Below are 20,097 nucleotides of genomic sequence, written 5' to 3'. Positions count from 1 at the left end.
ATAATCCAATACCATACAAAAGGCATGGAGAAGTGCAAGCGTTACAGCTATTTAAAAAAGACAAAACACCAAGAACCAGCAGGAGCTGGTTCTGAGCTTGAACTAAAAATCCTTCAAGTGAGGGAAATTAATTCCAACAGCATTTAGGAAAATGTTAAGAGACACCTGGATGCGCATAGTGGGAGTTGTCTGGCCATGCCTCCCCAGTCTACCAAAAATCCCCTCAAAGTAGAGGACAAAGGAATTAATGACTACTTTTCTCTCTCAGGATAACTCTAATTAGACACCAGTTAAGAGGAAACAATAAATTACAGTAGTCCACTTTCATCTCAGCGACGGAGACTTCTATGGTTTGGTAATAGGGCCCTGAGTCCACTCCAGCATGGCTCTTTACTCCACCACTCCTCAGCAAATCCATTACGCAGGCTTAATTATAAACATAGCCTTACGTCTTGGAGAAGAGGAGGCAACGTAACCTGGGGTTTGCACTTATGCACTCTCACATCTGCTTGGTTAAGCTGGAACTTGAGACCAGTGTTGCTCTCTGAAAACAATTATTGCTTGGGAAACACCAAGTGTAGTGATGCCAGGGGGAAATGAGGGGTTAACCGGTGTCCTGGTTACCCTCTACCATTTCATCCTGCCTGCCTTCCCATCTATCTCCTTCCTATCAGCAGTGCTCACTTTTCCTTGCCTGATCATGCCCCCTCAAGAGAGCATGTTCCTGCCTCACTTTCCTCTCTTTCCCAGACAGTTTAAGATGAGTTTCCAGGTGTGCCTGAACTATGCACTCAGCATCAAATACCACCTTTTGATGCAGAAAATTAAAGCAAGGTGCTTTTCTTTTTTGATATTTCCTGTAACACAGGAGATGCATCAGATCTCAGGCGAGCCCTGTGCAGGATATGGATGGCAGGTTGCCTTGGGAGAGCCAGCCTTCAACCGACAGCGGCAGCGCTGACCGGTGTTAGGATCGCAGGAATAGGCACAGCTCCGTCAGATCTTACACCGAGAGAGTGCATTTCGGTTTAGTCCTTAGGGCAATCACCAAGTCACAGCAAAGACATGATGACTTGTCCTCTCCGAGCACACTGGTCTGTGATTGTTTCATCTGAAGGTTTCTTGCGCTTCCCGCTGAAGCCTCCAGCTTTCTCGCCGGCAGGGCACCCACGGAGGTGCCACGGTGAGCCAGCGCCGCAACTTCTGTATCCCCCATCTCAGCAATGGGTTCCTCCTGGGGATTGTTTTTTTTTTTCCATCCATCGACTGCAAGAGCATGTAGGGAGGGAGTGCATGAGTGCTGCTTGGCTGTTAGTCCTTAATGATGTTCTAGGGCATCACCGTCACCTCCTATCTGCTGAAGTCACCACAAAGCAATGTGACCTCTCCCTTTGCACCAGAGACAGGCCGCTATCAGGGTTGACTTTCCCATACAGGATCATTTGCAGAGTGAATTTGTAGTGGGGAGAAGAGCCAAGAGGAAGACAGGGGGACCTGCCTTTAACTGTCTGCTCCCTGTGTCCTGTTTGTCAGGAACATCCCTTGGCAGACACACAAAAAAAAATGCAAGACCTGGATTTCTTTAGCACTGGCTCAGCACAACGTGAACGGTTCATCTGCGTGGCTTGCAGCAGGGCTCCTGGGAGCAACAAAACAGCAACAATGACAACAACCACCACCAAAAAAGCAAAAGCTCATTTGGCTCAAGCCGGTTAAGTTGTCAGCGTGTTTGGAGCGAAAAGGTCTCGCCTCTATTCCTGCTGTTGCTTTGAAGTTCCCACATCAACATGACGGGCTGCATAATGACACAGATGGCAGTCATAAATAACCGCCGGCTGGTAACAGTCACTTCCCTTCTCCCTTGGCTTCTGTTTCCTAGCGCTCTACAGACAGATTAGGTTCAGACCACCGGTCATCTAAAAAGCTGCAAAGCTTTATGTTATTTTCATGTAATTCTCCCTAAAGTGTTCTTTCAGAGCAATTCTGTGGAAGCAGATCCCTGAGGCTTGTCCCCATTCGAGGTGTGTTTGAATCCTTGGCAGGGTGTTCCTGTTTGGTTTCTGGCTTGTCGAGCCTGATGCCTGCAGCTGACTCCAGTGATGCTTTAGGGCAAGGATCGCCCAAAATGCAGCCCTCAGGAAACCTGCCTTCAGCAAAGCTGTTGCATATGGCCCACAAAGGGACTTGAGAGGTGTGGCCGTCCTCCAGGGAAACATGACTACGTCCACTGGAGTCCCTTCGTGAACGTAACCACGTGTGGCTGGCTAATGATAGGCCTTTTTCAGCCTATCCAATAAAAGGTGCAGCATTATTAGGGAGAGCTAGGCTTAACAAGAACCGGGATAAGAGCATCATTCAGGAAGCTGAAAGAGCAGTAAGATCAAGCATTAAAGAAAGAGCCGCACTTTTTTGTTAGAATGCAAAATTAAAAGTTTATTTATTTCTTTTGTGGCTACTACCATGAATTCAGGTGCCCAAACCACCTCACTTATTTGCTTCCCCTCACCACTTGGGTATAATCTTCACGGAACAGGTATCCCTGTGTGAATGGCTGATAATCCAGTTAAGAGGCTGTGGGCTGGTGGCTCACGTATCTTTTTTAACAGTTAATGCTTACACTGAATTGCAAGCGTCTGAGCCTAATTGCATTGATCTGACGTCAGGCCAACACAATTACAAGGTTATCCCACTGCAGCAGGGAAAGGAGCAGGTGTTTTTCACCCTGTGGTGTGTGAACAATGGTAACACAAGTTCCCTGTAGATGAAGGACTTCATGTGGCAAGGTAAATGGGGTGTTGCTATGCAAGCCTCCAGGAGGAACCGAGCAGCTCTGCCCTGGTAAGTCCAGGCCAGCTGGAAACCTCGGCTGTGTTCTGTGTCCATGTAAGCCGCAGGCGTTATACCAGGGAATGTCCTGAAGTGCCTGGCAGAAAGCATGAGAGGAGTCTGTGCTGAAAACACAAATCATACTGAGTCTGAATGACTACTGCCTTGGAGGACAGAAAGTTTGCAGCAAAAAAGGAGGATGATTATTGTAACTGGCACCCAGACAAGATATGACCGTAAGGAGAAGCAGCTGGAGGGATGCACCATCATGGATTATCGAGGCTGGCCCATAATTTCCTGCCAGGAGGTAGCAGGTAACTTCCCAGTGAGTTTTTTTTTCCTTCCTGTGAAAAATACCGATTTGACAAGTGCCATGCATCTACCAGAAATATGTCTGCTTCAACGGTCCGTATTTCATAAAACCCAAACTGGAGCCCTCGTTAACCCTCTTCAAAGCAGAAAATTTTAATGTTATGTTTTTAAATACTGATGATTCCGTTTTGATATGGTACAATTTTTGGAAAATCAGCGTTGAAACAGATATATGATTTTGCAAACTACAACCTGTCAACCCCAAAAGGAATGTAAAAACATCCTTCCATTGAAAAGTTTATATTGTGGAATTTCCATCAAGTAGAAAATCCTGTACCAGGTCACTTCACCTGATGCCAGGGCTGTGCCCTCTGGTCACGGATCTCAGCATCCCAAAGCACGGCAGATACCTGTAGCAGCAGCAGGCATCAGTAACCAGTGATAACAACATGCTCCCCACCTGCCCTGCTCCTGGGCTTTGCGGGGCCCACGTCCCACACACATTAGTGCGCAGATTTTGCTCCCCACTGCAGATGCTGCTCATCGATTTCTGCAGAGCAGCAGCTCCTTGCAGCAAGCAGCCACCATGTGGGTTTCACAGCTTCCACTGCTAATGTCTATTTATGGCACTAAAAAATCTCCATCACCTTCAAACCAGTTGGAGATGCTGTGCAGAGAGTGTGGTGGGGCTTTCATCCTTTGCTTCAAATAACAAGGAATAAATATTTACCCAAAGTGCAGGACTGGAATCCCTGGAGAATGTCCAATGAGTCCCGGAGAAGTAAACGATACACAAAAACCACAGAAGCTTTTCCCTGAATTCTCCTGAGAAAATTAATCTTAACATCTTTAGAGAAAATGCAGCTGGGGGTAGACTTCCAGAGCAGCTCCGGGGATCTGACCTCGCAGCTCTGGCTGACGTAAACAGGAGTGGGGCAGGCAGGGCCTGTGTGCTGCAGGACCGAGGAGGTCACAAGAGGTCAGCTTTCTGATGCAAACCAGTGCTAAAGGTTGGTGCAGGAAGCAGTGCAAGCAGAAACCAACACTCCTCAGTGCAGTTACGGAGCTACCGAAGAACATACCAGTTCCCTCAGGGTTCAAGAGACAAGAATATACCAGCTGCTGTTATGTCTTGGAAGCTGGCCTAGGGTTGGCAGGCTGAGGTCTCAAGGGCTTGACTTGAACAGCGTCGGCCGCGCCGGTCCTTCCTGCAGCCCACACCGCCTTCCGGAGCCCACCATCGTGCTACGGGCGTTTCAGAGTGCCAGAGCACATCTCAGCACCGCATACCACCGAAGCGGAGGGCTTAGTCCTCGTGCGGAATTAGGGAGCGGTACGGCTCAGTACAGGACTCGATGCAGTTATCTTCATACTTCTGAAGCGACGGAAAGCCTTAGCCGTGGCACAGCATGGGAAAATACTGTTAACATTGGAAAACACAGGGATTATGTGAGAATGGTTCGAGAGAAATGTACTTGGACTGAAGAAACACAGGGAAGGACTCCAGGGATGTTCAGGGAATGGTTGTTTAGTCTAGCAAAATGAAGGCACAAAGTGACGGAGTTGTGCTCTCTATCAATACCGTGGGGCAGTAAACACCGGTGAAGGGGAAGAAACATTCAAGCCAGAAAACAACGCTGGTGCAAGAATCAATGTATTGAAGGAGCCCGTGAATAAATACAAGAAAATGAGGACAAGGTTACTACCTGGCAGAGGGCAGGTGACTTGGCAGCACGCCATGGTTGGAGCAGGAACTCTTGGCACCTTCAAGGCCGGCCTGACCAGCGTGCTTTGGCAGGGCTTAGGTAACGTGGCGCTTGTGACAGCAACAGCATGACTTTGATGGCAAAGTCGGTGACCGCTGTCAAAGCAGATGCTTTCACTGACACCCAAAAGAATTGGCATACACCTCCTGTCTGGAGACGGAGGCTCGCTCTTCCTAAATCTCTGTGGCACTTTGCAAGAGCTTCTGTCTCTTCCTCGGTTTGCCAGGGTGACTTGAGGAGAGAAGGAACTATTAGGAGCTGTTAATGCATTGAGAGTCACAGACCAGAGCTCGTCACCGGACCACCTGTGCTTCCTTATGGCTACTTATTGCAGCTTAACAAGTCTAAACATAATTTAGGGCTCGGACAGGCAAGCCATTGCCACTCCAAGCAGGGAGAACGGAGCAGCCTTTGCAGCCTGCAGTTGCTGTAACTGCAGAGCTGGCAGAGGGGAGCACGTGCCCATACCTCAGCCACCTGCGTTAACCCTCTTACAGTAAAGCCCGGAGGAAAAGCGGATAAATGTACCACCTTGTGGTCTGCCCTGCAAGGGGCACAGGCACATCTGCCTTTCTGCCAGCGCCGCTGTTGAGAAGGAACAGATAGACTGCAGAGCGTATCTTAAACCACTCCAGCAGGAATCTCCACCACAGACTATCTTTACATATTTAAGCTCATCAAGGGTTCCAGTGATAATTTTTCTACCAGTGGCAAATCTGGACAGGATTAGGATTTCTTAGTTCTAATTCAAATGGGAATTAATTCAGGGATGTCCAATGGCCTGTGCTAGGTAGATGTCTCATGGTCTTAACTGGTCTTTTTTCTGGCCTTACAGTGTATGTTGGGACAGCTGAGATATATATATCTATTTAGAAAAAGCTAAGTCAGAAAATCTGATATAATGATGCCTAGCAGATGGTCCGCACAAGGCACGCCTGAGTTTGCCTGTGGTATTTCACGAGTCTGTCTGAGTGGTCCACTAAGAACAAAGCTGTCTCTGGGAACTCTGGACCTGCCCCAGGAGAGACCCAACAAAATGATGTCTTCCAACCCAAGCTGAGGATGCACAGGGCCAATCTTAGCTGAAGGCAGAGGGGCCAAATTGCCAGACTTCAGCAGCTACACTCAGCTGCACTCTTCAGGGACTTCACGCACATCCGCCCCATGGCATGAGCTTTAACCGGTAGGTCCCTACACTGGACTGTTGTTGGCTTGGCTGCGAAAGTCATACCAGTGACGTCCCACGTCCAGCCAGGCTCTGTCAGGCTGGGACATGCGAGGCAGACGGGGCCTTTGAGAGGGACCGCCAGCGATCCGCGTTAATCCTCTCGTGTGTCAGTGACACACGGAGGGAAATCTGGCGCTGCATCCCCTTGCTCTGATGGCGGAGTCAAAGGCAGCACACGCAGCGGCGCGCTCCTGAGCCCCGACTCGGCAGTCACGCCAGCGCAGAGCCTGCTAAATCTCCGACCAGCCCTTGACCGATGCACGGAAAAGAGGATGAAATGAGAGAGATGCTAATCACTATGTCTAATTACTAAGAGAACTAATGACTTTAAAGCCCACCAGTGTCTTGGCTCGTGCACAGGAAGGTGTCCGTACTGAGGGTAATATTTCAAAACAGGAAAGAGATTTGTCTGCTGTCACTAATAGCACAGGGCTGTCAAAGAGACTTTTGCAACCATTAATAACAAAATAGATTAACAAAACACAGAGCTAGCTCTGGAGTCAGTTCAGACTTGTAAAACAGATTATTTTACAATATTTGGACCAGCAAGCACAACTTGGAAAATCTGCTTCCCGGCCCTGCCCAATAGCGCTGAATCCCAGAAGTGTGCTGCTGCAGCACTGAGCACCCCCTCGGCGGCAGGATACGGCCAACCCCGTCCCTTGCACACACACGGACAATGAAAAATTACTCCAGCAACAGCGTCAGAATCTCCTCTCAGCTGTACATAGCATCGATTATTTCAGTACCTCGGGTGCGATTTCAGTGCAGGTCCTTATTAGATATAAGTGGCTGTGTCCTTAAATGATTCCTTTAGAGGTTTCCTCTTTGTGCAAGCCAGGCTTGCTATTGCCTCTCCTGCCTTCGTGGTATTTCATCTATTTTTCTTTTCATATCCCCCCACTGCCCTTGCTTGAGAGCTTTCAGTGCTGAAATCTGCATCAGCGAAAGGCAGATCTGTGGATTTAAACATGGATGCAGGAAAATCCCAGCTCAGCGATTCTGAGCAGCGCCCAAGCATCTGGCAACCGCAGAAAAAAAAGTCTGCCTTTCCCAATTAAAATCAAGGTATCTAGGTCTGAAGGCGGCTACAGGACAGTAGGCTCCACTCACGGGTTAGGGAGTCCCCTAGAGAAAAGCTGATACACCCTTCGGCCCTCGGCAAACACAGGAGCTGCACCCCCAGGCCAAGCTTCACAAGACAGGAATACAAGGTCCTGCCCAAAATCAGCCCCTCCTCTTATTGCTCCAGGTGCTGTACGAGCACACACAAAAACATGGCAAGATTATTGTTCTTGAGACTAGAGGAGAGAGTAAAGCAGTCTCACCTAACCCAGAGGAAGACTGGGGACGTCTCATCCAGACTCGTACATTCAGTTCATCCCCTGGGCCGCGCAGCCCCTCCCCGCTCCCACCAGATTTGGCAGCAGGTATCTGGGTTATGCTCCTGTGGTACCCCCGAAGCGGCCCCAGCCGTGCAGGAAGGTCAGGCTGAACCTCAGCAGACGTTTTTAATTTACTGCACAGCGGTTCCCTGAAGACTGATAATCCCTCTGCTGTCTCTGCTCTTGTTTCACAGGATAACGTGCTGAAGGTGGTGGATGAGAAGAGGAGCGCAAGCTTGTCCTCGCTCTTTGACCTTCCATGAAATCAGCTTTCAGCACCCGCCCTGTGCCCTTCAGCACCCATTCACGACACGTGGGGTCCCCCGCCACCACCCCCCACTCCCTGCTCACACTTTCGGCATCACCCTTTCCTGTCCGTACGCCAAAGGACAGGGAAGGCCCCGACCTACAGACAAACACCGTCACTTTTCTTTTGTATTTGTTTTGCCTATATTGCAGCTGTGTGGCAAGCCAATGAAATGTCTACTGGATGCACTTTATTTTATTTAATAACTAATTCTGTTTAAAGTTAAGATTTAGGTTTCTGGGCTCCCCACCCGTTTCCTCCCGCAGGGGCTGGCAGGGAACCGCAGGTGCCGGGAGGTCAGCAGCGGCTGTGCGAGCTCTCCCCTGCTGTTGGGCAGGGAGCAGGCGGCTGACAGAGCGTTAGGAGACAGGGTGAGAGGCGTTACGTTGTAGTTCAGTAGGTGGATGAAAAAGTAGTGTTCAGAGCAGCTCTCGTGCTAGAGGTTTGTATGCGGTTGAAGTGTTGGCAGGGGCGTGCGGTAGCTGCGTGGGTCTCGGGGCACAAAGGGGACGGTGCATTCTTGAGTTACGCTGTGGGGCGCAGGCGCTTTTGACAAGCACACATCAACCACAGCACCTCGTCCTTTAAAAGCTTGCTTTCCTCCTGTTCGATGTAGTAGGGCACAAGCAGCAGAGGCTCAACCAGCACGTCAGGAGAGACTGCTTTTTTTCTAAGGAAGGTGGCTGCTAGGCTGAAGCAGGTATGCATGCAGCTCAGCAAAACACTGCAGGCCGGGAAGGCTACAGTAACTGGAGGTGCTTGCAGCTCCACGTGCCACGCAGGGCAAGGAGGACAGCACAAACCCAATAACCTTCCTTCTCCACCACGCTGCACGAAGGAGTCTGCGGCAGAACCCAGGCCAAATTGGAGCTGAGGGTCTAAGGCTTCCTGTCAAATGCTTTCACCTTCCCGGTTGTGCCTTTCACAGCCTTGTGCTTGAATAAGAGGGCAGCAGTTCCCCTGGGAGCTGCCATGCAGGCGTTTTGACCTGGCCTTAAAAGATACCTTTCAAATCGAGGATCTGGATGAGCATTTACAAGCATAAATGAGCGAGAACGCCAGCTGCTTGGATTGCCGTGCAGCTGAGATTCACAGCAAACTAGGACCTAGCTGAAATGCAGCTACCAATTAAGAAGGCAGAAAGCAGGCACAAGGGAAACACAACATAATTTCTGACTTCTGAATGACAGAGCAGAGAGGCTTTCACCCTCATTTTAAAGTGCTGCTCTAAAGCTCAATACAGGAGTAAATGTCCGCGCAGACACGTGTGCGTGGAGATTTACTGGATTTCATTGCAAGATGCATTCGCTAACCAGAATGGCAGGCTGCCTTGGTGATAAGGCAGGCACGTGTGGACTGAAATACTGTACGCTGTTTTAATAAACTAATATTTGCACAGGTAAATATTTTGGGTTTCCACGTTAACTTAGATCCACAGTACCTATCTCATGAAGGACTAGCCTGGGAATTTCTTCTTCGTGCCAAATTCAGGAGAGTTTATTGGCTTCAGGCCAGGCATTAGCCAGAAACAGAGCGTGCAGCTGTCATGTTTTATTAGTAAAAACATCTTCACCCCACCAAAGCCCAGACTGGGTTTATTTGGACTTATCCAACAGATAAAATAACAGATAGATAAAAGCCAGATTGTAAAACTGCTCCAGGTCCTGGAGATTCTCCATCACTGTTAAAGGCTGATTTTCCTTATCTGACTGGCTCAAAAACTTGCTTACAGTTGTTTATTTTTTAAATTTTTATTTTATTTTTATATCAGGTCACTGACCTCACTCTTGGTCCAGTCAGACTCGGTCCAGAGTCATTACCAGCATGTACCGGGAACTGGCTTGCCTCACAGTCCACGCAAAACTGAGTCTCCGACCCCGAGGCTGGTGCGCCCCAGCAGCAGTCAGGCACGCTGCCAGGCAGACGGAAACTTTACATTGCCCCGGTCCAGCACCTAGTTGTAGAGACAAAAAAGCCCAGCCGCAATTGTTGCTGTATCTTACCTCCCTAGACTCCTTTTTGAAAGGAAAGCTGATGCTTTCCCCCCTGTTTCCCCCTTCTTTTTCTCCTGCAAATCCAAGTAACTTTGCATTTAACGATGCCTAGGAAGGACTGAGTCTGTACCAAGCTCCGGGGATGGGACTGTACAGATAGTGCCTGTTCCAAGTGTAATTTTTTTTCCTGCTCATTAACACTTTGCTCGAATGGACTTTGGTTGGTGCCTGGATTGCAATTTTTCAGAAAACTGTGGCTAGCTGTTTCTTCTTTACAGTGAGAGAAAAGACTGAAAAGCTGAAAAATCTGCTGTGGAGGGATTATTTATATGAAATAAAAGTTGTAATGAGGAAAAAGCTCCAGTTTCTTAGTGCTTCTCAGTCCCACATGTAGAGTTTTCTGAGTTGAATCAAGAATCTCTGCTTTTTAGACAGAGACTTGGCTCTAATTCAGACTGCTTACCCCTTAGGAAAGCACTTAACTCTTGGGCTAGCTCGGCTAACCGGCCCAAAAAGCTCACTGCAGTGATGACAGCCTGCATCGTAACACAAAGTCTGCTTTTCATAGAGGCATCAAAGCCTTCTCATGGCCACAGCGCTCTTCTTGCAAGCAAACGTGATGGCAGCTTGCAGAGTGCAAAGTCGTCCGTCTATACAGGTACCTGTTCCCTCCCACAGTGGCTGGTAGCTCAGGGATTTTGTGGATGTTATTCTAGCTCTTCCAGACAACAGGAAAGCAGCAGCGACTCTGAGGCAGAAAACCTCTTTTTCTTTAAAAGAAAGCGACAGCTTGCTGCTAGACACCTTCTAGTTGGCAAAATTTACCATCCATTTCAACGCAGCAACTCTGTAGCTAAAATCCATATCAAAACTGATTTCAGACTGGTCAATCAACTCCTGTATAAAGAGATCAATTTAAAAAACCTCAAGCCGAGGACAGAAATACATCTGGATAAAGTTGGAGACACTTTGCTTTCCAAAGCTGTACCGAACCAATTCCTGCAGGAGGCAACAACATAAAATCTCAGCAGGAGTTCCAGCTCCCCGCTCCTACCTCAGCAAGTCTAGTGCCTACAGCGGAAGCATCCCGCACAGACTACCCAGAAGTACAGCCCCGTACACAGTCCAGAAGCAGCAATAACAGGAACGTTCACTGATTTTCCACACCAGATCCCCTCCAGAAAACTTGGTTGCAAATGGCACAGGAGCCTGAAGCTAAACTGGCATTTAGTCAGAATTCTTGTTTATTTGAAGTGTGTAACACAGTAGTTGGTGCTTTTTAAGTTACGTGGAAAGCTTTTTAAGTCAATCAGAGTCACAGAGCAGGAGCAGGGTAGAGCGCTGCTGTGAAGTTCAACGCACTGCCTGCTGCCTTCCCTTGGAAAGGTTGTGCAACAGCTCGGCCGGTTCACGGGCTCACAGACTCCGCAGCTCCCGGCAGGCGAAGCGGGTGCCCTGGGAAGTCCGCAGCCCTTTCCTGGTCACACCAGCTTAGTGCAGTGACAAAAGAGCTGAGCGGATACGAGCCTCTCCCAGAACTGCCTCCGAACACGGGCAGAACAGCCAGAAGTCAAGCTTCACCTCCTCAGCTTCATGCTCCAGCTCAGCTACGGCTGTTTCTTACACCACTCTGCTCCCCGCACACTTCAGCCGCTCCCGGCCTCACAGCCAGCTGTCAGCAACACACACACAGCCGCGCAAAACCCCTTCCAGAGCGGCCCGCTGAGATTAGTTCTGCCTTTTCTGGCGGAGATCCCCAATGCCCAGGAGCAGCCACTGGTTTTGTCATCAACACTGCACCACAAGACGGCTTTTCAGCTACACTCACAAATTAAGTCAAGATCTGGAGTAAAAATAACATCACCTTCCTTGTCAAAGATACAGCCCGGTCCCAGGAAGCTGGGAATAAGATGGCATGCATTACATCAACCAAGAGCACGAGAGGAGAGAACGTGCATGGGGAGAAGGTAGCTTTTAGTAGATGAAAACGTGAGCCAGCTGCTGGAGCATATTACATGCTCCAGTAATTTTTTTTCTAGCTATTTCCCTTCCTTCTGGTCCCTCTGCACGCGAGTTCTATCGATGCACTCTCCTTGAACAAATTGAGCTCAACGGGACATGACCAGTGTGTACAGGCAGAGGGCAAGTAGTACACGTCAATAAATAGGTGTAAGCCCAAAGGCATCTACGTGCAAGGAAGGAATCGAGGAGGTTTGAGAAAACACCCCTTTGACTGGACATCATTAATAATTCTTCACTTATTACTCCTTTTAGGGAGCGCTTCTGTTTGACAGAGCTTGCGGTTCAAATCCTTCTGTAAGGATCTAAGCAGAGGCAGCGTTACACGGTGCTGGAGGGTCACCATTGTCATGTGTGAGTTGGACATGGCTGTATTAGCAGAAATTTCCTCACAAGAAGTCTGATTCCTCCCTCATGAGACTCTTCTCTGTCAGAAAGGAAAAGCAGACCATGACCTGGTCTTCTCTCCATCCTCTGAAGTGATTACTGTGATTAAGAACAGGAAAATCAAAGTTCCCACGGTATTTACCATCCCTTGACACTGAGCAACAACGCATTCTGTCACGGCGTTTCAGAACGGAGTTGCACCTGAAGCACAAACGTACCACGACTTCTGTCCTCTGTGCCACCATTAGTTAAAGGCTCTTGGAGGACAAAAATCTGGAACTCAGGCCCTAAACGATACAGAAACTCAAAGCTCGCGGGAAAGTTGGCTTTACAGAATTATTAGCATGTTTAATCAATGGAAAACTGAAGAACCAGAAGCAGAGACACCACTATTCCAAGCATATTCTTACAGCCACCGTGCTTTTACAGGAGCATCCCACAGCTCGAAGGTCTGAGAGTCTTGTTAACTTCCTTATCTGACTAAAGCAAAGGGCCTGAGTCCCAACGTTTCCCTTATGTTTGATCACCTTCTTCGCCCAAACTGACTGGCGGACAGCTCCCTTTCACACCGACCTGCACACGCTGGAAACGCAGCAGTTCTGTTTGCGAGCGGCAGGCAGGACAGCATCTGTGCAAAGGCAATAACCCTCACCAGCAATTCCAAGGAAACAACTTTACAAATCACGCGGTAACAGCGATTTCTATCTGGGAAGCAACACAAAAGTCTGAGCCTTATCTCACCTGATACAGTTACACCAAGTGAACTGATTTTTTTTTTTGAGGAGCAATGAAGGGAAAGACTGAATTGGAGCTGAAGTAATACAACAGATAACGAGACAGCCTGCCTTTTAAACCGCAGGTTTACCTGAGACCGCTGACCGCACCGTTTTAGGGCACTAAAATAATTCTGTTCCGATGCAGAAGACTGTCCAGGTACAAAGATGGCAACATAATGCAGAAATTCACAGCCCAAGGTGACAATCCAGCTGTTAACTGTTGCAGCCAACCTACTTCCCAAGAAATCCCTAGTACCCCGCATTTTTAAAAGTTAGCTTATCACCTAGAAACAAGCCCAGACGTGCCATTTTTGTTACTAGAATTATTTGCAAAGTGCACTTAGTCACTGATTTCTTGGACAGTCTGCCGCCAAATAGAGCAACAGGCACAGAGACCAGCTCACGGCAGGCTGGCAGCCGTATCTCAAGGGGAACGTATTTCCCTCCAGAGGACCACAATTCCTGGCTAGGGGAAGGACGTAGAGATTTTAGCTGAAGGATCTAGGTCCAAAGGGGCTTTGGAAAACACAGCTGCTCAAATCACAAAGCCCTTAGGTCAGCAGTCTGTGATCCTTCTGCATCTTTACAGCCAAAGCTTCCCCTCCCTTACAGGCTTAGTACAACAATAGTGAAGTAACAGGATGCTCCAAAGCCAGTCTTAACAGGTACAAAACCAGAAGCGTTTCACTTAAATCTACGTTTGTGAGCAGAAAAGAAGATGCAAAAACACAGCCTGGGAACTCGCCAAGCCTGCACTGTCATACAGGAATGAAGACAGCCACAACCATCTCCGTACTCGCTCATCAACTATTTTTAGCACCAGAAAGGGAGGCAACCATCAGCAACGGGTCTATTCCCTTTGATAAAGTGGACCCGAACACTCTTGACTGTCCCAGAGGTCCTTTGCCACCAAAACAACAGGCCAGGTGAAGAGCTTTAAGTTGTTCCTGCTCCCGAATACAAGGCATCTCTCCGCAGTTACATGGCGGGTTGGAAGAGGGCCACGCAGACAATTTAATTCAATTCACTTCCTCTTCCACGCAGCCATGCTCTATTAGTCTTCTGAGAGCAATCGTATTTAAAGTGAAAAATGCCAGGACTCTGTGTGTATATGGATGCTCTGGTCAAAGCCACTATAGATTCACCAGTTCTGAGCTGCAGGCCAGGACCAGAGAAGTCCCAGCGTCAGTGTAATTCCAGCCAGCTTTTATTTATCTTCAGAGGTTTTAGATGTTAAACACCAGCTCCCTCCCAGGGATGCTTCCCAACTGGTTCTGCATTTAGTACCAGAGCCAAGAAACAGACTAAATTCAGCTGGCACCAGACAATGAGCCTGGTTTCTCTTTTACTTATTCCTCCCCCCTAGAGAGCTGCAGAAAGCCGTTCCCCTACAACCAGAGCTGTGTGCCAAGGAGAGCGAACAGCACCGTCGCCACCGGGACCCAGAGATACCGCCCCACGAACAGGTATCAACATGCTGCAGGCAGAACCGCCAAGGAAACACGGTCACCCACTGCTACAGAGCGGACACCCACGGGGCCGAACCCGGCCAACCCTCTGGCCAAAGCTACGAGCCGGTGCTGCTGCCAGGACACCATCGGTCCTGACACTGCCGCGGGTACAGAGGGAGTTTAGAAGCGGCTCAGGAGGTAACGGGGTGGCAGAGCAGCTGCCTGCTACAGCACGGCTTTGGGCTTCAAGCCCCTTCCCCAGCGCTCCTGCCTGCCCTGCAGAAAGGTGGCAACGATCGCCTGCACCCTTTGGGCTAAAACGACTAAGCGCGATCTTTTTTCCTTCTCACCAGCTTTCTTCTTGAGCACGTTAACAACATACAGACTTGCCTGCATGCTCTGCAGAAAATGGAGAAGGAGGGCGGAAGATTGCTCCCTCCTTTTGCCTGCTTTCTGTCTGGAAGCCCTCTGCTCCTGGTTTCTACCTTTAAAAGATGCTGTGAAGCAAACGCCCAGCTGACACAGGCTTAACACAACAGCACCAGTCCAAAGCGTACTGATTTAGGGATGAAGCAGCTATTTGCCCCCCCCAACTTTAAAACAATCAAGCGCCGTATTTTACAATACCTCCATGATTTGCGCAACTGAAATACGTACACCACATCAGAGCACATTTTTACCCCTCAGCAGAGGAAATCTGAACTCCAGGGATCATTTCACAGGGACGCGGAATAACCTGGCAGCCTCACAGTTAAGGCATTCAACCGCAACCATCAATCTGAACAGCAGCTGCTCAGAATGACACAGGTCTTAGTTTCCTAGTTGAAAGCCCACATCCTACAGTCATTAAATGCCACGTTTTTGCACTGTTTTTGCACGGCTCATCAAGGAACGGGGCCACACAGAACATTTCTGAGGACTACAGGGCAGGAAAACATGGAGCCGGGAAGGAAGCCTGCCCAGCGCACACCATGAGCTGGCTGGCACAGACCTACCTCCCGACGGCACCGGCTCCGGGGTGCCAGGGAGGTGCCGTGACGGTCTCTAGGCTCGGCCATCCCACGCGGGCGAGAGCACGGGTGTGCAAGCCACGAAGCGCCTGGCGGCACGCCGCACCACACGCCGCAGCAGCTGCCCCTCGGCGCCCACCGCCACAGCTCCACCTGCTTCTGTCAGGAAAGATCAAACCTTCGTTCGCCACCAATGCTTAGCCGCCACCGTTAGCGGGAGTTAGGCACGGATGGAGGATTCTCCAGCCTCACCTAAGGAGACCAACGACAAGCGAATCAACAACGTTATATGCCACAGTTGCCCATTACTGTGGGCAGACCATTTTTTGCTACCCAGAGAGCTCTTCCAGTTTGACATTCCACCCAAATCCTCCTCCCACCGCAAAAGAGAACATACCGTATTACAGAGACTTTCATACTGGGAAAATATTTTAATATAGTAAACAAGTCAATTTACCTTTCACATGGTTTTAAATAAGTTTATGCTCATTGTTAAACAAAACTGGTTTTACTCGAACAATGGATTACAGCCTCTAAATTCGTATTGTTCCCAGCTGATCCTGTAAATAGTGAGGGATTTTGGACACCGATATCCTTTTATAGGTAACAGACTGGCATAAATACCGCAGGAGTTCAATGCAGGTTCAGAAGGAGAAGCTAGCCCTGGTGAAGGGAAAAAAAAAGAACCAAAACCGAAGCCACAAAATTCCCTTTTGAGGAAAAAAACGGGGTGGGGGTGGAAAATGAAGATACGGCAGTTCTACCAAGTACAAGTCCGTCCTTCCCCCGCCGACCCCCGGGCCGGGTCTCAGTCCGCAGCCGGAGCTCTTCGGGGCTCGCCTCCAGCCTCGGCCCCGCACGGAGCCCCGCAGCCCGCCCCGGCGCGGAGGGGGGGGTGGTGGCCGCCGCCGGCCGCCTCAGGGGCCGCCCCGCACCCGGCGCAGCGCCGCGGCCCCCGCCTCGGCCCCGGGCGGCGGCGGCGAAGCGTCCGGAGGGTCCGTGTCGGCGGGGCCGGGGCCGGGGCCCGCCCGCGGCGGCGCTGGCGGAGCCTCCTGCGTGGGCGCGGCGGGCCGCCGGGTGGGCGTGCGGCTGGCGGCGGGGCCCGGCGGCGCGACGCGGGGCTGCGGGGAGGCGGCGGCGGCGGGGCCGGGAGCGGGGCCGGAGCCGCCGCCGCCGCCGCGCACCGGCTGCCAGATGAGGCTGTAGTAGACGGCGAGGACGATGGCGGCCAGCGAGACGGAGAGCACGTAGGCCAGCACGGTGGCCAGGCGCACCCACTTCTTGTTGGTCTTGGCCGCCATGCGCGCCTTCTTGTCCCCGGTGTAAGTGGCGGGTTTGCCCCGCTCCGCCCCCGCCTCCTTCTCCTTCATGGGGGCCCGGCCCTTGGCCCGCTGCTCCACCGAGCCCTCCGTGGTGGGGCCCGGCCCGGCCCGGCCCGGCTCCGCGCCGCCGCCGCCGCCGCCTCAGGACATGCCGGCGCTGCCCGCGGCCGGCGGAGCCGCCGGAGGAGCGCGGCCCGGGGCGGGGGCGAGGGGCGGGGCTTGAGGGGGCAGCACCGCCCGGGACGGGGCGGGGGGGGCGGCGGGGGCTGGCTTTAAAGGGGCGACGTTCGGCAGAGCGCGGGGTGGGGTCGCTGCGCGCGCGTGGCCGCGGGTGAGGGGGCGCGTGCGCTTGGCGGCCCTTCGGGCGTGCGAGGAGAGGGTGGCGGTGTGTCGTACCCTGGCGGGTCTGTCCGTCTGTCCGTCCGCTCTGCCAGGGCCCCTGTGCTGCCCGCCGCGGGTGGGCTCTGGGCAGGGGGTACCCGCTGCCGCCCGGCGGGGGCTGGGCCGCCTGAGCCGGGCGGAAATTAAGGCTCGTCTTAACGCAGGGAGCGGTGCAAGGAGAGGTGAGGGCGAGGAAGGCTCCTGGCAGGGGCCTGGTGCGGGAGGAGGAGGAGGAGGCGGCCGGGAATGCCCCCTCAGCTCCCCCCCCCGGCGCCCCCCGCCAGGTACGCGGCGCTGCCGCAGCTCTGCGGAGCGTGAGGGGGCCCTGGCGCCGCAGCAGCCTTTGGAGGGGGGCTGCGTTTGTTCCCCGTAAACTGGGCTGATCCCAAACCCGCAGGGATAAGCTAAAGCTGGGCTGTTGCTGCTAGGATGTGATTGACCTTACTCCCTGCAAAAGCGTCGTATTGGCTTAGTCTGAAGACAGCTGAGCCACTCTTCTAGTGTATGGATTAGCCTTTATCTTTTTTTCCTTTACAGTGAAAGGTGTTTACTTTTGGGAATGATTTAGTTGCTCCTTTTGCAATCATTTTCTCCTCCCTTAAATCTCAGGCCAGGCAGGTGTGTTGCAGCAGAAAACCCCTTGCTTACAAGGACCTGCGGCTCTCAAAGGGGCTAACAGGAGCTGGAGAAATGACTGTCAGCCAGAAAGGCATCAGAGGAAGTGAGTGACTGAGTTCTGAGTTAACAGGAGGGTTTTATTTTTACTCTCAATAGCAGGAAGAATGTGGAGAGCTGGGAGAGAAAGGGAACACCTCTGAGTTTTTCGCAGGAAGAATGATGGAACTTGCAGCTCTGAGGAAGGCTGCTGGGGCAGAAAATATGTTGGGGATTAGAATGGAGTGACTTCAAAATAACTGTAATTCTTGTCAAAAGGTGGCTTGTGTTGACTAAAAGCTCTGGCCGATTGTTCTTACAAGGGTAAAGGGATTTCAGGGACTAAATTTTTTGGGGGAGAGAGCAGCTATGCATATGCAGGATGTTCTGTATCCAGACCTTGCTTTTGCCTGATGGGAGGGCTAAAGGGTGCAATGCCGTGCTGCCAGCTGCCTCTGGAAGTCCTTGGCCTTTGGCATCTCACCTGTAGTAATACAGATCCTGTATGCGGTGGAGCTGCAGGAGTGAGTGGATCCCGTCACAGCTGCCTTGCCAGAGCTGGCAAGGGTACTGGTGGCTTCGCTGCCTGTTCGGGGCAGAGGGGGCTTATTGCCCATGGCAAAGGGATGGGACTATGTGATTTTTAAAGATCCTTTCCAACCCAAATGATTCTGTGATCCTGAACTACAGCCAAGGGCACATGCTGTATCATCCCGAAATGTTTAATTTTCATGAAATGTTGCTGTAAACCCAGTATGTCTAGGAAGCATTTGTTAGCAGGTGTTGTGTGACTTGTATGTGGGCCTGGGATTGCTCTTGCCCTGATTGATTACACCTGGCTGCATTTTCCTTGTTGAAGTCAAATTCCATACACCTGAATAGCATGAGCTGATGGCATCCTGCTGGCAAAGCTTTCCTGAGCCACAGATGCATCTTCTCTGTTGTTCTATACAAAAATCCCCTTGCAAGTACTTAATTTAGATGGTACCTGTGGATTTATAGCAATCCCTACAAAATGGATTTTCTACTAATTTTTCAGTTGGTTTTCTCTTGATAACCAGCTTGCTTCAACCCCTCCTTCCCCTCCTTCTTGTATTTCAGTCAGCAGCTGTCTGCTGCTCCATCTTCTCTTTGTGTTTAAAAGAGAAGAAATCTGTAACTTGATTGTGGCTTCAGCACATCTTACCTCTGCTTTACGTACATCACTGAGCTGTTTATTTTGAGGTCGGAGACTTTTCGCTTTCTGTGCTACAGAGTATTTTAAGATTGAGTTCGGACCTTTTTTGGTCCTAGTTTGGACCTAGTGTAATTTCTTAGATCTTCAGCTTATTTCTTAATCCATCCTCCCAGCTGCTGGTCTGTACTCCCGTTCTCACTGGCCTTCGTCCTCCTGCTGTTGACTGCTGCAAAGATGGGCAGAGGCAGAGCCTCGCTGGGCTGCCAGTGTCTGCTCACGGCTCTTCCTCAAACAATCTGTGCAGGAATCTGTTAATTCCAAACCTTATGCTGTCTGTGATTTGGGGGAGAGGATGACACATACAGGCAGTTTCTGCCTGATGCTTGTCCAGTCCATGTTGTCTTCCTGCCTTTTAAGTCCGTCCTTGGAGATGCTATACCCTCCTTTAGTGCTTAAACTCAATCCTGTGGTAGTGTCCAGGAGTTGGTAGACAAAACCAAGAGCCCTAGTGTTGCCAGGTATTCAAATGTGTATTATGTTGTGTTTGGTGAAGGGTTATTTAAGAGTCAGCAGGCTGACACAGGAAATGGGCACAGATGGTAACAGTGAGGTGGAAGGTATCAGTGTAATAAAAAGCAGTTAGAGCTGTGTGTCTTAGTCCTGTGTCCCCCAGATTAGTTTCCCGTCTCCTGGGAAGGAAACCAATCCTTTCTAATCTCTGAGCAAATGATTACTGCTCTTTCACTGGTGCTGCTTTTCTCCCTCTGCTCACCAAGACCCTGTTCATGAATCGAATAGCGCTCCTTTCCCATCAGTGGGCACTTGGCAGGCTGGATTGGTGAGGGGCATGCAGTGGAGTCGTAGAAGCAGTCCTAGTAAAGGTAGTGAGTGTGGTGTGGTTGAGATCCTACTACACCTCGTATCGTTTGAATGTAGATTCTAGGAGCAAGCTAGAAAATGTGGCAATAGATAACTGAACATGAGCTACCCTCCCTCCTGCCTTCCCAGCTCCCTTGTTCCCCTCCCCTTCACTCCTCAGGGCTACAGCTCTGTAGTTGTCTTAAAGCCATGTCATTCTAGAGACATCCTGCCTTCAGCCTAG

At 50.7% G+C, this 20,097-nt stretch overlaps 2 protein-coding genes across 3 annotated transcripts in view; one reads left to right on the top strand and one right to left on the bottom strand.

Annotated features, from left to right (window-relative positions):
• CCDC9B (coiled-coil domain containing 9B) overlaps positions 1-15,844 on the top strand; it is a 58,931-nt gene extending 43,087 nt beyond the window's left edge. For both annotated transcript variants that reach the window (XM_075095266.1, XM_075095265.1), the window contains one exon: positions 7,712-15,844. The gene's annotated coding sequence lies outside the window, so the exon portion shown is untranslated. The remainder of the gene's footprint in view (positions 1-7,711) is intronic.
• A 28-nt stretch (positions 15,845-15,872) lies between these two features.
• INAFM2 (InaF motif containing 2) lies at positions 15,873-16,831 on the bottom strand. Its single transcript, XM_075095267.1, has one exon. The coding sequence runs from the start codon at positions 16,829-16,831 to the stop codon at positions 16,379-16,381; it is 453 nt and encodes a 150-aa protein (XP_074951368.1). The 3' UTR covers positions 15,873-16,378.
• Between the last annotated feature and the right edge of the window lie 3,266 nt (positions 16,832-20,097).

This window comes from Phalacrocorax aristotelis, chromosome 5 (genome assembly GCF_949628215.1).
Source record: "Phalacrocorax aristotelis chromosome 5, bGulAri2.1, whole genome shotgun sequence".
NCBI lineage: Eukaryota > Metazoa > Chordata > Aves > Suliformes > Phalacrocoracidae > Phalacrocorax > Phalacrocorax aristotelis.
Note: the sequence above shows the minus strand (reverse complement) of the source record. Positions and strands in the feature narration are given on the sequence as shown.

Excerpts from the sequence above, each read along its gene's own strand:
- INAFM2 (XM_075095267.1), bottom strand. The coding sequence starts at position 16,831 with ATGAAGGAGAAGGAGGCGGGGGCGGAGCGGGGCAAACCCGCCACTTAC.